Source organism: Drosophila willistoni (assembly GCF_018902025.1).
Source record: "Drosophila willistoni isolate 14030-0811.24 chromosome XL unlocalized genomic scaffold, UCI_dwil_1.1 Seg141, whole genome shotgun sequence".
NCBI lineage: Eukaryota > Metazoa > Arthropoda > Insecta > Diptera > Drosophilidae > Drosophila > Drosophila willistoni.
Genome location: NW_025814052.1, coordinates 12,862,401 through 12,879,821, shown reverse-complemented (window position 1 = coordinate 12,879,821; position 17,421 = coordinate 12,862,401). Strand labels below are relative to the sequence as shown.

At 37.8% G+C, this 17,421-nt stretch overlaps 1 protein-coding gene across 1 annotated transcript; it reads right to left on the bottom strand.

Moving 5' to 3' along the window:
- Window positions 1-174: 174 nt before the first annotated feature.
- LOC6641296 lies at window positions 175-17,322 on the bottom strand. Its single transcript, XM_047011295.1, has 4 exons — window positions 16,951-17,322; window positions 1,287-3,810; window positions 844-962; window positions 175-698 (listed from the first exon to the last, which is right to left on the bottom strand). The coding sequence occupies exons 1-4, from the start codon at window positions 16,951-16,953 to the stop codon at window positions 612-614; spliced, it is 2,733 nt and encodes a 910-aa protein (XP_046867251.1). The 5' UTR covers window positions 16,954-17,322; the 3' UTR covers window positions 175-611.
- Window positions 17,323-17,421: the final 99 nt, after the last annotated feature.

Here is a 17,421-nt window from a genome sequence, read left to right as displayed (position 1 = left end):
TATTTGTTGCTTGTTTATTTATGCACTCTTAGAAATTAGAATACATTAAAGTGACTTTGTTTATTTTTTCCTATTTAAGTATTTGTAATATTTGGACAAATCGAAAATTTACATTTTACGAACAGAAAAAAAAAACAAAAATAAAAAAAAAAAAATACAAATAAACATTAAAAATTGGCCAAATGGAATTGATTAATTTTACTTAGTTACTTCGCTCTTTGTATTTCGCTATCCTTCTTTCACTCTCATTACACACACATTTGTCTCATAAAGCTAAAAAATGCACAAATACTCTTAAACATATACATATACCAAATAGCGGTCAAAAGAGGGATGAGGTGGAGGGGGAAGGGAGGGTTCCTTATGAAATACGGGTTTCCATTAGATTCGCAGACTTAGTTTTTAATCATTGATTATGTTATGGTTTCATCTTGGATCCATAATCCGTAATCCATATTCATGCGTCCTTCTTCGACTTCTTTGTGGGAAAAGTGTGCCAGGGGCAGGGGCGGGGAGTGTTGGGGGAAGAGTGGGGGGAAATATATATTACAATAGGCAGTTGGTAGATGATCATCCAGTGTCGGCGCCAGTGATCGCTAAACGATGATCTTCTATCTAGGCGAAGGCGATATTGTTGGCTTTGCTGTCGGCTGCTTTAGGGCGGATACAAGAGGCGCCGGCGTCACTATATTTATCACCTAAATGTGCATATGTGTGGTTGTGGGTGTGGGTGTGGATGTAATTGGGTGTTCAATGTGATATAATGTGTCGTGTGGATGATGAATGAAGAAAACAAAATCTCGATTACATGTCAGAACGAGAAACATGTCGCATTAGCATTACTTTGGAATTGCCATCAATAATCTCCACTGGCTCAGCGGGAACATAGGACGATAGACCCATCAGTCCAAATATATCCGGTGTATAATTATGCAGCTGGGAGGATGTTGTCGGCATGGCAGCTGAGAATGAAAATTTCAAAACATATTTTAAACTCAAAGGCTACAAGTTGACCTCTCAAAGAGAAATTATGTAAAACAGTTTCAAAAATCATTCAAATTTACCCAGTGATAAGTTTTTCTTTAATTTGATACAGATTTAGTGTGTTTTGGAATTTTTGCCCCTAAAGTATGCAATAGACAATTAAACAGAACTTTTTGAGATGTCTTTCTCTTCTGCCTAGATCGGCCTTTGCTTAACTGAGAGGACAACTGCTTCCTTTATGCTTTAGTTTCTATTGAAATGACTTTTCGCCTTAAACTTAATTAGATATCAATCGATTTTACCTGCTCCTGGTGTAGGACGCATACGTGAGAATCTGGGCGCTGGCGTTTGATATACTGGCCGAGGTGCCGATGCCGAGGCGGATGCCTCGTGATGGTCCTCCGCCTCGGACACATGATGATAACGCGCCTGATGTCGTGCCGGAGGCTGCGGCGTCACTACATACACCTTCTCGTTGGTTTGCGGCAGGATGGCCACCTTAGCCTGCTTCCACAACTCCATGGGAGCAGGTGTGGTTCGATCATAGAGAGGGGTTACCCCATCCTGGCTGGTCAAACGCAATGAACTGGAGGTCGTGGGAGCGGATGTGGAGGGGGCGGACGTTGTAGTGCTTTTCGAACGATCCTGATGATGGGCAGCAGCATAATAGTCGAATTGCAGATGATTATCATCGACTGGATGAAACCGCTTCGGCAGCTTCTCGCCGAGAATATGCAAGTGCTCCAGATTGTTAATCGATGTGGACAGATCGCCTGCAACCGGTGAGGTGGCCGGCAAGCTGGAGGCCAATTCGAAGCCACCGCCCCGTGTTGTCTTCGATTGTCTTATCAGCTGGGATGTGACCGGCGGTGCTGGAGTCGTTGTCGTGGTGGTCAGATACTCACTGGGTATGTGCTTGGAACGACCCCGAATGGTGGGAGTGCTGGGACGATGAGACAGTGAATTGTATTCTTGCTCCGTCCAGCCGTCAATGTTGTGCTGCAATCGGGAGATGTCCACTCCGATATTCAGGCCATTCGGTCGTCGTTTGGTGCCATCTCGTTCTCGCTTGAGTAGTTCCCTCAGATTGGTGGCCAGAATCTTTGTTAGATATTTGGTGGTGCGACGTGTGGGCAGTGTCGGCGGTGTAACCGAAGCTGCTGTCAGTTTGGATTCCTGTTGCTCCTGCGGATCAACATCATTCACCTTGGTCCAGGGCTCAAAGGGTCGTGGTTTCTGTTTGGTCGTATACGGTATGATCACCTGTTGTGGACTGGAGTACGCATTGGGTGGCAAAGGTGGCGACATTCCTGCAAATTGTCCACTGGCATCAATGGCACCATAGGTGGAGGTGGGAGTGGGTACCTCCGTGGCCACCTCACTGGCCACTGTGGGAGCCACTTGACTCAGGCGAAAGTTAAGCTCGGCTGGATCGCGGGTAAAGGGTCGTGCCTCCCCTGCCAGGCGGGCATGTTTAATGGGCGAGTCCAGCAGACGTTTGGGTGTTTCTCTATCCCGATGATGATGATGATGATGAAGGTTGATGAATGGCGCTGGAGATGGCTCTGTGGTTGTGGTGTAAGGAAGTGAAGTCTCTGATTCTTGCTCTTGTTCCTGCTGCTCCTGCTCAATGTATTGCTCTGCATAGTAAAGTTGTTGCTCCTGCTCCTGCTGCAATTGCTGTTGGGATGAGGCAGCTGGATAATTATCCGCCGGTGGCATTACGGTCGTTGTCTGGCTATCGGCAAAGTGTCCCAGCTCTGTGAGCAGTCGCGATGCTGGCAAATGTTGATGAACAGATCCACTGGCCAAGTCCTCTAGCTGATAACGCACTGTGCTGATGGTTTCATCGTTCTCCCCACCAGCACCTCCATCATCCTCATTCGTTTCTTGTGGCCTGTGATTACTGGGCACCGAACTGGCTCCCAAATCTATGGCATGGGACTGGACAAAAGTGGCAGGATACTCTACAGAGGTGACAAAGTCAGTCAATTGATGACTCTTGATAATTTCAAAGCCATTGTCCACTTGAGTGGGATTGGCATAGGGCCGATGTGTAGATCCTGGCAGTGTCGTCGAGACAGCTGGCACGGGTCGCAGCTCTGACTGGGCAGCTAGATTCTCCAAGGGTTGCTGTTGACTATTGACATTGGGTTGGAAAATTGGTCTAAATGGTTGGGCACTATAAAGTGGTGGAATCGCCACATGGCTAAGTGCTGGATTAGGCCCTGCCATGGGCAGAAATACACTCTGTGAGGGTGGAGGACGAAACTGTACGGCACGCTGACGATACTGAGAAGAAGCCTGTGCCAGAGGACCCTTCCAGTTGGCCAAGTCATTGGTCGAATGCAGCTGCTGCTGCTGCTGTTGACCCACCATAGGCACCCAGGGATACTTGTTGCATAGGCCACATGGTTTGCCACCAGCATTGAAATTAGTCACTGGCTTGGGATAGGCATAACTCGTAGAGCTGGGACTCAACTGTTGATCTCGCAGCGACGGTGACTGCGCTTGTGCTGATGACTGACCCCCACCACCAGCCAGTCCAAACCAACGGGCCACTCGTGTCATGAATCCCGTCTCTGGAGGCAATACAGCAACAGCTGCCCCTCCTCCTCCCCCACTCTCAGCATTGGTTGTATAACCGGAGTGACGTAGTCGTTGAGCTGTAGGCAAGGGCGGCGGCACCAAATGCTCCGCTGGTTGCGATGGTAAGGAAGATGCGGATGCTGCTGTTGATGTGGTTAGTAGCAAAGCCAAGGCTAGGCTGGACAGGATCAGCCTCACGCTCAGGCCAGACGCCAAGCTGCTGCTGCTCCAAATTGCCTGGTAACAAAAAAAAAAAAACAAAAGGATGATTAACATTAAAATTCTTAATTGTTTTTATATATTTGTGAAAGATGTGAAATGGGGAAAATGTGCCCCCCAAAGTAGGCAACAGGCTGCGGAAATGACTTTAGAATTAGCTCATAAACTAAAAAAAAAATAAAGTGAGAAGTCAAGTGAAAGTTAATCTTATTTATTATTATTACGCTATTTTATTCATATAAAATGCATGTCATATTTTAACAATTTGTTGTTATTCAATTGTTTGGAAATTTCAAAAATTTAATTTTAATTGAGCATTCATCTAAAATGAATTTGAACGAAAAACCAAAACAATAATCATATCAGATTCTTTGGAATTTTGTTGTCTTATTTTGATAATGGCAATTTAATTGAAATCTAATCGAAAACTGTCCTCCTTGATTAGCTGGCACCAAAAAAAAAAAACAAAAGCAAAATACAAACAATTGGCCAGAGCGAGATGGCCTATACTATATGTATATAAGATGAGTTGTTAAATGTTCCATGTAGAAAATTCAGAGTTCCATTTGGCTGGCCAAATGGTATAACATATCAACATAGCACGATTTAGTCATTCATGTGGCCACTTGAAAACAAATTGAATTTTTCAACCAATTCTATGGCTACTTGAAGAAACTTCCTCAGATTAAAAGTAAATTAACGGCCAACCACCAATTGACGCTCATGAAAATGGTTAGATAATTTAAAACGTAATAGTGTCTGTGTGTGTGTGTGTGTGTGTGTGGCGCTAAATTTCATTAATAACTCTTTCGATTCTTGCAGGTCAACAACTTTTATTTGATACAACTAGAATACGTGGAAGGTCAAGCTATGACTTTGTTCTATATACATAGATAACTTACTCAATATAATTATATTATATATAATTGCATCATTTCATGGGTTCAATATATTCATTGACTTTTCATTTTGTGGAATTTAAACTCACAATCAGTCAAAAACCCAAATTAAAATTCTCATATGTATAAGTATATTTTTAAGTATTTGTTCAAATATTCCAAATATAGAACATTTCGATTAGAACTTATTGAAATTGACTTTAATTTATAAGTAAGACTTATTTCCAAGAAAGTTTAACAATAGTTTTTACTTACAAATTTGGTCACTTGCTTTTATAAATAGTGAAATAGTTCAAACCTTTTTGTTTGCCAGCTCAAGGTAATGAATAAAACAGAAGATATTATTGCTTCTTTGGCTTATTTCGATCTCTTTTGACTGTGTTTTGTCCGACGTGGAGTTCTCGAGCCGAGGCAAACAAAACGGTTGAAAACTATCAAACAACTATTGAAACAATTGATTTTGAACTTATAAATATAGTGCATATTTCATATATTTGATATGTTTAAATAATTTCTTTATTATATATGGTAAAGTTGTTGCCAACTTTCTCCCTTGTTGCTGCTGCCAGGGTGTTGGCAGGGTCAATATGTAAAAATTGTAAATTGTTAATTAACCAAACCGAATAAGTAGCCAGACATTAGCAGTAGCAATTGCCATGCCATGAATAATTTTGTTTTTTCATTCGCATTGCAACCGCAAAATGCAAAAATGCGAAAATGCATTGCGCCGGATGCATATTCTCATAATGGACTCTCTCAAATGCACAAATGCCCATGCACAATATGTGGACTCATCGAATGGCCATCGAATTTGCCATTATTCACGCTTAATTTATTGCCATAGATTTGGTTAGATATTGACCTATCAGCGAGCGAGCAAAACCAAAAACGATAAAGGAAATATTCAATAGGCTAAACCAGAAAGAAATTTATACACAAGTCGCTGAGTCTCTCAAATCAGGGATAAGTTAACATATATCAATTGTTCAATTATCCACAATATAAAACAAGGGCGAAAAACCATTAAATAGAAGATAAAACTGGAGAGTGAATTAGTTAGATGAATGGGCAAGTTGGACATAGCTTGATAATGGCTTTAATAAATTGTAAATTGATCTTAATTAAGTCAACTTATCTTAAACTATCTAAAAGCAAATGGCAGAAAGATATTCCAAATTCGCAAATTCTTTTTTTGAGTATGAGAAAAATGGATTTCAATAAGGATTACTTGCAAATTGAAAGAAATTGACAGAAACGAATAAGAAAGAAAGTATATGATATACAGTTCAAGTTGTCTCCCAACATATAGTCACCTTTTAGAGCTAATAGGATAAGCTTATAAATTTTTTAACAATACGAATAATCGTTATAATAAAGTTAGACATAATGTCATCAACTGAAGAGTTGACCGAAATATGATCATTTAAATGAAAGACCATGAGATTTTTTTTTTAAATATATAAATTTAAATTGGTATTCTTAGTTGTAAAAAATGTGTCTCATCAGTAGACAGAGGAGAACTTAGTTGCATGTTTGAAAACTATGTATATATAGAAATGAAAAACAATGAACTTGCTTTGGCTTTCCCATCATTTTGGAGTTGGTCGGATGGAAATGGGTAGCTGGAGGGCGGGGTGGGGTGGCGGGGGGGTGAGGGCAAACGTTATTCAATTAAGCCAGACCGACAACTGTTTGCTACTACTGAAACAAAAGCAGTTGAGCTCAGTCGATGCCATGACGACGGGAGTCGGATAGTCACTCTCCCACTCTTCCACCTAGGCCTCCAACCACATGGTATACATTGAAATTTTCAAAGGAAAGTGAAATTCTACAACTGTTGATGCTGTTGTTGTTGTTGTTGTCGGGCACAGCTGATGGATGAGCCTGCGACTGGATTGGCCACTCTGCTGGTCTATGCTGAGATCTAGCAAATTGCAATGCCAACATTTGACGTCAGAGTCTTTTCGGGGGGCAAACAAGTTTTGTGGATTCGTTTCGTGTCGATAATAAGCCAACAACTCGCTGTATCATACATGTGTGTGTGTGGGTGTACTGGAAAACCAACTTCAATTCTCCAGCCAACGCCTTGAAGGTGACAAGGGCAAGACCAAGAGCAAGGGAAGAGATGTTGACTAAAGCCCAAAAGTGCACGCGATCTAACAGTAGGCATGGGAACATTTTGAGAGTCATACTTTAACCGCAATTCGCAATTGTTGTTGTTGTTGCTGCTGTTGATGACAACCTCAAACTAGAGGGCTTCCACATGTGTAGGTATACCAACATATATTAGACTTTTATATACCAATATGAGAAGCTCTATTCACAAGCTCCGCATCATCTTCGTCGTCTCTTTCCTCTACAATTGCGGCTTCAAAAAGTGAAATTGTCGATAAAAATGAGAAAGAAAATGTGAAAAATTGCCGAGATGGGATATCAAAAAAAAAAAGACAACCCCATAACTGTCACATAGTGGCGGCACTAGGTCTTCAAAATGCAACAACATCGACGCCGACGACGACGACGAAGACGAAGACGACAACTTCATTTGAAATATTGTTTCACATTACGCGCCTGCATTTCGCTACCATCAAGAAATTAATTATGCAAATTTACTCATATTGCATGCGGTTATTACAAAAACGTTGAAAACAACTAAAAAAAGAAAAAATAATAACTCTCAAATAAAAGTATTTGCAGGTATATGTAGTCTCTCTCCTTGAGCAGCATCCAGAGACATTTTCAGTGTACTGAACGAGCTCGAACCAAGATTTCCATTAGATTATATCTTGGATCCAATGTTAGAAGTCAACTTAAGGTTGTACAAATAAGTCAACTAATTAAAGGTGTTGACTTTTATATTTTCATCTATCCATATACTTTCATCTTAAAGAAAAAGATAGCTCTCTCTGTTAAGTCTCATAAATACATTTACTCCTTAGTCTATCAGGTTTTGGGTCATCATATTGACTCTCTGAGGAATCCATTAACTATCAATCACAGGATATCAATTAGGATAGGTATTAAGCTGACTAAACGAACTGGAGACAACGAACATCAGGCAACATCTTCCACCAGAAGATAAACATTCTATACATAAAGGACTCACATTGGGGCCAAGGATTGCACACAATTCAATGCAACATTCATTTAATCAATTGCCTTACTGTGGCTCTACTTCGAACTCTGTTTGACTCGACTCTAATTCTATATATTTTCTAAAAAATGACCATTCTACTTGAACTTTTAAGTGCATAGGCCAATCTACAGCTGTGAATTCACGTAAATAATTTTTAAAATGTCAACAAATTCAAAGACTGATTCATAATTCTTTCATAAGTTGCCTTAAAAGTCAAGTTATTTGTGATTAAAGATCAAAGAAATCGAAGGAGTTGAAGATTTCATTTTATGGTCTTTTAAATTGCCTTCATCTAGTTATAATTTTCAACTAGTTTTGGCATTAAAGTAGCATTTACAATTCTAGAGTGATCTGACTGAAATTTGCCGTTTAAAAAAGAGCTAATGCCTATTTTAACAAAGTTTTTAGCAATTGAAAGATACTATAATTATTTAGAATGTTAACAAGGTTGAAATTTGTTAATCTGTTTATTAATAGAAGCTATAATATTAAAACCGAATGTAAGTTCAAAAATAATATTTAGTTATTGTTTCTACTCTATGTCATATATATATCTACTTATATACCGCTATGTATATAATTATATATATATATATTTGTCACTTTCGCTTCCTTTCACAGATCTGTTACTCATACTCATACGAAACGAAAATGAAAATGAAAAAAAAAGACCTTTTCTTCCGTAGTTTTGCTGCCCCAGAAACTGCAAATGGAAATGAGAAATGTTTGTTTAGTGTGTTGTTGAGGCCCCAATGCATTGGAAGGTGTGGACGGCAGCTTTTCCGAATAATGAGATGGCATAAAATTGGCAAAGGGCTTCACAAAGTAAATACTTAATGTCTGATAAACTAGAGTCTGTACTTATGTTATGTCTTTTGGATATATATAATTAAGAATGAGTTGCTGAATGAAAATTCCAATTTGTATATCAAGAATTTCAAGTGGAAGGTTGACCAAAGATTGATCAATGTTGTCTTTTTGTGTGTGTTTCCCATGTTGCATGGTACATCTAACAATGAGCAATTGTCCGTCCGGGGTTTGGGTTAAAAACTGCTGACCTGTCACGAAAATCCACTCGTATGTGGCAAATTTATGAAGCTGCTTAATTTGATTAGTTGTGCTCACTGGTTTGGCCTTATCCAAGAAGGCCTTCCCCAAAAACAGACAGACAGAAATGAAGAAGAAACCGAAAAAAAAAAAGATATTTGCGAAATTGTTGTCATGCAATTTGAGCGATGAGCAATGTGAATTTGGATAGACACTTATGTATGTTTTATTTGATGGTGGATGGAGGGGCTTCCCCTTGCACAATGCGGAATCAAGTCAGAGTCAGAGCACTGTGACAGCATGCGAATAGTTTGGGGAGCAATTAACAAGTTTTTCTATCATTTGTCGCGTAATCCGACATCATTATAAACAAATTAATGCATTGTTGCATTGCAATCAAGTCAATGGCACACTCGAATCGAATCGAGTCGAGTCGAGTCGGAGCCCAAAAACCACCAACTAGCAAAGTCCATCTTGAACGATCTATCATCGAATGAGCCATCTCATTATATTAACTCTATCCATATTACACACACACACACACAGACATATAGCCAATATAGTCAACATCATATTTGCATAATCGATGAGGCAATTGACGCGGTTTTCCATCCATCTATCCAGCATTCCATCCCATTCCCGGAAGACCAAAAAATATGAAAACCTTTATCACTTATTCGTTAGCTATTTGTGGGTTTTTCCACTACTTATGTATATGTGTGTGTGTGTAGGTTCATGCTGGGGATCAATTACTATGCCAGCTCTCATATCACTTTAACTTTACTTTAATCCCACATCAACAACAACTTTACTGAACAAAAGGGAAATTTTCAAAACTGTTTTCTTTAAAATCAGTTCTGTATGATCATTGAGAAGAATTTAGAAGAATTGAAAGTGTTTCAAAAACTTATGAAAAAAACTTAAACTTCATCTCTTCCTTAATGAGCCAAATGAAAAATCTTGGCACAATGTCATTTTGCCTACTGAAATTTATTATTTTGGATGGCCCAAAGTAATAATTAAAACTTCTCAAAGAAAGAAAAATCCAGAACAATTCAATTTTTTTTAGATTAGAGTCTTTTTTCTGTGGTATTGTAAGTTTTTCCAGTCGTGTGTTTAACCACAAAAACTCAAAGTAGCCAAAAGTAAAGTACAAATCAAATTCACTTTCGAAATATGAATACCAATTGAAGTTCATTTAGATTGTAGATATATAAAAACTCTCTTTCGGAATTTAAACAAAGCATCAAATATAATCAATTAATTACTTGGGGTCACAGTGTGACTTGATAATAATGATAATGAATGATAATAATTCTCGCGGAGCAACTCCCTCGCATTACATTACATTTCAATACAATAAACGCAAAATACACATAGAAAAAACGACAAAGTAGCAGAAGAAAGACAAAAAACGAGATAAAAAAAAAAAAATACAGATATTAAAATCTCACCATAATAATAGTTCCCAAGATTGGTAACATAATCGGCCACATTGTGGACTCTTATTGTTGTTGTTGTTGTTGTTGTTCCCTTTGCCCCTTCCCTGGTGCCTGGTGACTGGTGCCTGGTGACTTAGCGATCCAGTCACCTAAAGGCAATGGCAAGGCAAAATCCAACTTCAAGTTGAAACTTTAGCAATTGCTGGGACCCGTGTGGAACAATAAAAAGAAAAGCGAGCGAAAGAAATAGAAATTAAAATAACTACGCCGACGAACAGCAGAAGAAGAAGAAGAAGACGACAACGACCAAGTAGAAGACGACAAAGAGAAGACGCTCAGCCAGCAACAACAACTGCAAAAAGAAAAAACTTGAAAAAAAAGTGAAAATTTGTCCGTGTCCAAAAATTATGCGCTTTTCACACGCGCGCAACACCAGACCAGACCAGGCCAGACCAGATCTAAGCCAAGTTGAGCCAACTTGAGGGAGGCACTGGAGTGGCATCCATCCACATCCATTTCCATCGCCTCTGCTCTGCTCTGCTCTTGCCTTGCGTGTGATTGTCGCCCGAGTTTAAAGCCGCGGGAGTTTTTTCTTCATCAAGCCCCCAAAGAGATGATGAACGTGAGCTTGACTTTGTTTGGAAAACTTTTTTGCACATGGAACCGGTCGGACTGTCTCTCGGTCGGTCGGTGGGTCGATCGACCCTGGCTTTGAGTCTTCCAAAAAATGTGTGTGTGTGTGTGTGTGTGTGTGTGTGTGTGTGTTTACTTGCCTTACTTTCGCCCATTGCCATGAGGATTTGTGGCAGGATTTACTTAGTCAAGCATTCCATCTAATTTGCTCTAAATATTTCATTTTCCATCAGCCTTTAGCTATTCGTTTTAATTGAGTTCGAGCTTCTTCATCAATATTTCACAATCTAAGTCGTAGTGGTCATTGGCCAGGCTTAGATCACGTTCTTCGGACCCAGTTTACTCAACAAATTGATTTAGAAACAAAAATTCGAGTTATGAAATTTACCTTTAGTTTTTTCAGGTTTGTAGCTTAAAATCAATGAAGGAACAACGAGAATGAAGACTAAGTTGAAGAATCGCAAAAGTTAAGATTTTTTCTCTTTAATTTCAAAAAATTGTTTAGATATGTAATATTGCCGCTTTATTCAAATTTAAGTTGGCTGAGAGGCATGGCTCATAATCTTTTCCTAATTGTATGTAGGAGGGCTTAAAAATCTCTATTAGATATCAAAAGTTGAAGGTTGCCAATATCTTTTATTTTAATGGTATGGGGGTGAAGAGTGGAAATGGTAGGAAAGGAGTGAGAGGGATCTAGAGAGAAAAAGAGATCTAGAGGAAGAAGTAAAATATTGCTTTATATAGTAATTTTACCTTCTTGTCGGCAAGGGTTTTGAGGAAAATTTTCCACCTCAATAGCCGAATCCCCACACCAAAATTATTATAAGCTAAATTCGTTAATGTTAGTATAGTAAATAATAAACAAAAGATTAATTTAGTAGTGCTCAAATCTTTTGGTTATGGCTTTAAATTGGTTTTGTGGCTAATGATCTAAGTGTTAAGTGGATTCTTAGTGAACCTCCTATACCCTGTAATCCTTTAGAGTGTTCTTTTGCTCCACTTAAAGCATATAAACTTATGCACATTGCATCTATTTCAAAGTGCGCTCAATAAGGTTGATTTATTTCTAATTGATATGTCATATAATTCTCAATATTTTCCAATCACACCGAATATGGAAATACACTGGGCCAATTACCTCATTTTAAGGGCACATGTGGGTAGCGTGATGGCTTTTTGTTAGGAAAGTTCGGATCAAAAGTAAAAGTGGTTGCTGTTTTTCATTGCCATTGTTGTTGTTGTTGTAGTTGTTGGAGTTGTAGTTTTTCATGGGGTATTTTCTTTTGAGGGTCAAAGCGAAAATGGCAATAGAAAACAAAAACAACAAAAGCAAAAAGCGTCGCTTCTTTTAGTTAAGAGCGAGAAGTCACACACACTCTCTCTCTCTCTCTCTATCCCACTCTCTCGGCCGGCCAACACTTTTTAACCCGTCTTTCCCACTAACACCTAACTGAAGCAACCCCTCCCTCCCTTCAACCAACACGCATGCCCTCCTCTATGCGGTAATTAAGATTGTGCGCGTTGCTCTAAGTGAGGCCAATTAAGTTACGTTTTTGTTGTTGTTGTTGTTGTTTCTTTTGGGCCAGAAGCGCATGGGGCATGGAGCAACTACTACTAAGTGGTAGTAGGCTTAAACTGAAACTGAAACTAAAACATTTTTTTTTGTTTTTTTTTTTGGGACTTTTAACGGCAGTCGTTTATTTATTTATTTATGTATTATCTCTCTTTGCTGAATGCGTTTTTCCACTAGCTAAAGTTTAAGTTGAAACTGAAACTGAAACTGAAAGTTATGCAAGTTCTGCTTTAGACCAAACGAACAAATGAAAAGAAAAAGAAGAAAAACACAACGAAGGAAACAGTCGGAAACAGACGGACAGAAACAATCCGCATTTTATTTGCTTTTCTTTCTTCTTACTACCTTTGAGGTCGTCAGTGGTGGGAAAACTTTTGTCGGACAACTGAGACAACAACTGAGCCCTCAATTATGAAAGCCAAATCCAAATGTCTCTTCCAGTCCAACATCGAGAGTCACATATATATGTATATGCATATATAAATGCCTGACACTCTTCGCAAGTTGTTAAAATTTAAGTGAAATTGCAACTGATTATTCATTGTGTCTAAGTGTGTCTGTGTGTGTGTTCCTCTCAGTGTGCCTCAGTTTCATTTATTTCGTTGGTCCATAAAACAAGGCATAATAGGATGGGAAAGACAAAGACAGAGAGCCGCCAATCTGAGAGCTGGCGAGCTGCGTAATATTTTAATTAAATATAATTCAACGTGACTGAGAAGCGATTAGAGCCACATAAAGGCAGTTAGTGTATTATTTTTTTATGTTTGAATCTCTTTTTCATCTTTCTCTTTTGTCATTAATAATATCAAATATTCGCCTTAATTGGTCTTGCCACATGCCACCACACCGGGCGTATACGTAATCTCTCAAGGCATAAGTAAGACAAAGAATCACAAGAAATGTTGCAACTAAAAATTGCATTCAAATCAAGTTAAGTCAATAGAGATTCATTATCTTTAGTAGTTTTCAGCTAATTACCAACTAAGTTAGTAGGCATAATTTCCATACACTAACTAAAATGACCAAAAATGTTTTTCGCAAAAAGGTAGAGAGAGATATTTTTAGGTATTACTATGCCTATACCTTTACTATAGCCACCTGTAAATAGGATTCTTGGTTACAAATTAGTTTTACTTTATATCTTCTAAAAGTTATATCCAATCCAAACGACTCTGAAGACTCAGCTAAGTCAAATGTAACATGTAGGGCAACAAATTTTCAATAGAAGTCTGAACATAACTTTGCCTTTGGTCTGTTTGAAATTGTTTTCAGACTTTTTTGTAAATTTCCTCTTTTACATCCATTAAATATATTTCCAATGAAATCTATTTGAACCGAGCAAGTTTTTACATTCTTATTGAAAGTAAGTCATTCAAATGACGTCATCATATCTCTCTAATCGTTGAGTAGTTGAACCAAGTTGAGATTATAACTAACATTTGGAAAGACTAGAGAGAATCGATTTAGTTGAAATGGTTCTTAAATGGAGATTAACTTTTAAGTCGAATGGATTTTGTTTTGTTACTGGACAGAGTTGGCTGCTTTCCTTTTCGATGCACATAGTCTTTAGCAATTACATGAATTATCGCATCAACACCACGGTTATCCCACCACCGCACCCCCCTCTCACTCTCACTCTCTCTTTCTCTCTCTCTCTCTGTTTCTCTGTGTCTGTCTCTGTCTTTGCACCTGACTCGCTTTTTAGGCGTCAGTCAATTAAAGTGCCGTCATCAAAAGAGATTATATAATTGTGTGTGAGTATGCGTGTGTGTGTGAGTGTGTGTGTGTGTGTGCATCTGCCGGGATGAGCATTAAACAGTCGATGACACCTTGAGGTTAATGCCCACCTATGGCCTAGTAATTGGTCACTCTCACAATTAGATTCAAAGTTAGAAATGGATAGATTCAAAAAGGGGTTAAGCTAAATGCTTGGGTGGCTGGCCGAATGAATGAATGAATGAATAAAACCCAAGCAATTCGAAGGTGAATGAATATGAGTTTTCACAATTACACAATCATACAAAAATAATAATAATAATAATAACAATAATAATGCCTAGGCCATCGGATACTAAAGACAATACAATTTCTGCAAAATTTCCACTTTTGTATTTTGGTCATTTTTTGGGTTTTGGTTTTGGGGTTTGGTTTTTATGATACATTTACGAGTATGTGTGTGTGTGTGTGTGTGTATATTGGTATGCATAACCCATACAATTGAAATTGAAATTGAAATGCACTCAACGCACCTGTTACGCATGTTAAGCCGCCCAATTCGAAAACAAAAGGTAATAACAAATGCCATACAAAGAAACCGAAAAACCGAAACAAACCAACCAAAATACAAATGTAGTGCAATACATATTTAAACATAATTTTTATTTTTATTTTGGTATTTTCTGTTTTTTTTCCCCCTCAAACTTCATTTGCTGGCAAGTTATGTAACTCACAATGGCATCGATCTCCAAAAATGAATTCCAAACTGAATTCAATTGAATGGTGGATGGGAATGAGTCTTTTGGTAATTGTTAAACAAGTCGACAAACAAAACCTGTGATTAGCAGGCGTACAAAAGTTAATCAGCTGATTTATTGATTTATCGATTAACCATCCATTTAGACAATGAATTGCAATCCTTTCGAGTTGAGCGAGGCGAATCGGAAAAAGGTTTCAAGTTTTTGCCAAATCTGCTTACAATGCATCTTAAAAATTGTGAGAAACTTCAATTTAGATTATTTTCCATGGGAGTCTATGAATTATGGATTCTATATACATAAATGACATTAATTCTATTCAAATTTAAACGAATTCACAGGTAGAGAAACCTTTAAATGTCTCCTTTAATAGCCATTTTTATACTATTGCAGAGAGTATAATAATTTCAGTCAGAAGTTTGTAATGCCAAGAAGGAGATGTTTCCGACCTCAACAATTATATTCACATGTTCTTGATCATGTGGATAAGACGAGACCATATAGCCATGTCAGTCTGTGTATATTAACTTCCCACCCTCAATTAGATAGCTACTAAATTGAAATTTGGTATTTAAGTTGTTTATTGCCCAATTAGATCGAACCATTTTAATAATACTTAGTTGTCATAAAAATCACCAATCAAAAAGCTTACATTTTGAGCCATATCTCAGAAATAATATAGAACAATCTTATTAACATAGGCTTAGGCTTGAAATTTTACCATAATATAGAAAAATCGTATGTACAAAATATTTGGAAAGCGAAACTTATTGAGGGAACTTATTGAAGGTAATAAAGATTTTAAAGTGGGAAACGCTCGAAGGGTATATAAACTTCGACATAGCAATTAGCTTCTTTTTCGTTTCTTCTTATACAGTGGAGTCTCGGATAAAGAACACCGTGGAAAACAAACATTTAGCTTAACGAACCGCCTAAGAAATTTCAAATTCAAGTAAGTAACTTATTCTTTTTTGCAGTTCTAACAATTGATACTCATAAATAAACAACAAAAATAATTTTGCTTATAGATATCGTCAATCTGTTTCAGTTCACGATCCCAAATATATGTACATACTCAGAAGCCCTTTGCGTGAAAAAGTAAGAGACGGCAGATCATTGTGCCTTCTTTATAAAAAATACAAATTTTATCTTATCTTAAGTTGATTTTAATCAAACCAGAGGGCAGGAGTTAACTTCGACCGCGACAAAGTTTTTTATACCCTTGCAACTTTTTTGGTAACTCTTTCCTTACCTATAGCCATCAAAGTGGAAGAACGTTTTATCTAAAAAGTCTTATGTTTGCGAAAGAACGGTCTACAATCTTAGGATATTCAAAGTCACTGTTTTCCACCGATTATTCCTATGGGAGCTATATGATATAGTTACCCGATCTTGATCAAATTTGGCATAGTCGTTTATATGTATAATAGAGACTCACAAATATTAAATTTCACGCCAATAGCTCAGAAAATAACGAAGTTATTGAGAAAAGTCACTGTTCGTGACTTTGTCATTGGTATGGGAGCTATATGATATAGTGGTTCGATCCTGCTGAGTCCGATATATACCCCTGCAGTATATACAAGCCTATGTGCAAAATTTAAATTCTGTAGTTCTAACGGTCTAGGAGGAGTTTGCGTTGACCCAGACGGACGGACGGACGGACGGACGCACGGACGGACGGACGCACGGACGGACGGACAAAATGTCTAAAGCTATGTAGACAACATTAGGATGATCAACTCAAAACTATAAACTATCACACTTAAATAGGATGAGAAAAGGAAAAAAATTCTTGTCCAAAAAACTTTTTGGGAGGATTTCAAAGTGAACGATTTGAAAGAGAAGCAAGAGTAGAAATCAATTCCTTTGTTGGTAAACAGGATCATACGTATGTACATATGTATATAAATTTTATACTTCTTTATAGGTTTTTTCCTCTTTCGTCACTTACCATTTTCACTCTCTGTGCAATAAATGCATAAAAGAATTTCCTAGAACTGGAAAAAACTCAAATGCGTCGACAATACAGAAGATGATGACGAGGATGCTGAAGATGATGATGATGAGGTTTTAGTGCTGTCGACTCTTAATCCTGGAGTGCAGGTAAACAGGATGCACAGCTGTTGTGATTCCAATGAATTTCAGAAAACAAAACAAACACCAAATAAATAGAACTAAATGCAATGGAAAGACTAAAACTTGTTGCACTCGAACAAAAATGAAAATAAATTACACACAAAATCTGTTGAATGCTTCTTCACTTTGCATTTGCCAAGAAAATAAACGGAAAAAATTGGTTATTTTTATTTTTCAATCTTTATCTTTTCTTTTTTTATTTTTTGCGGCATTAGATGATGCACTTTATATCAACTCGATTCCGATCTCCGATAACTCGACTCTAACAACCGCTCGAAAAACAAAC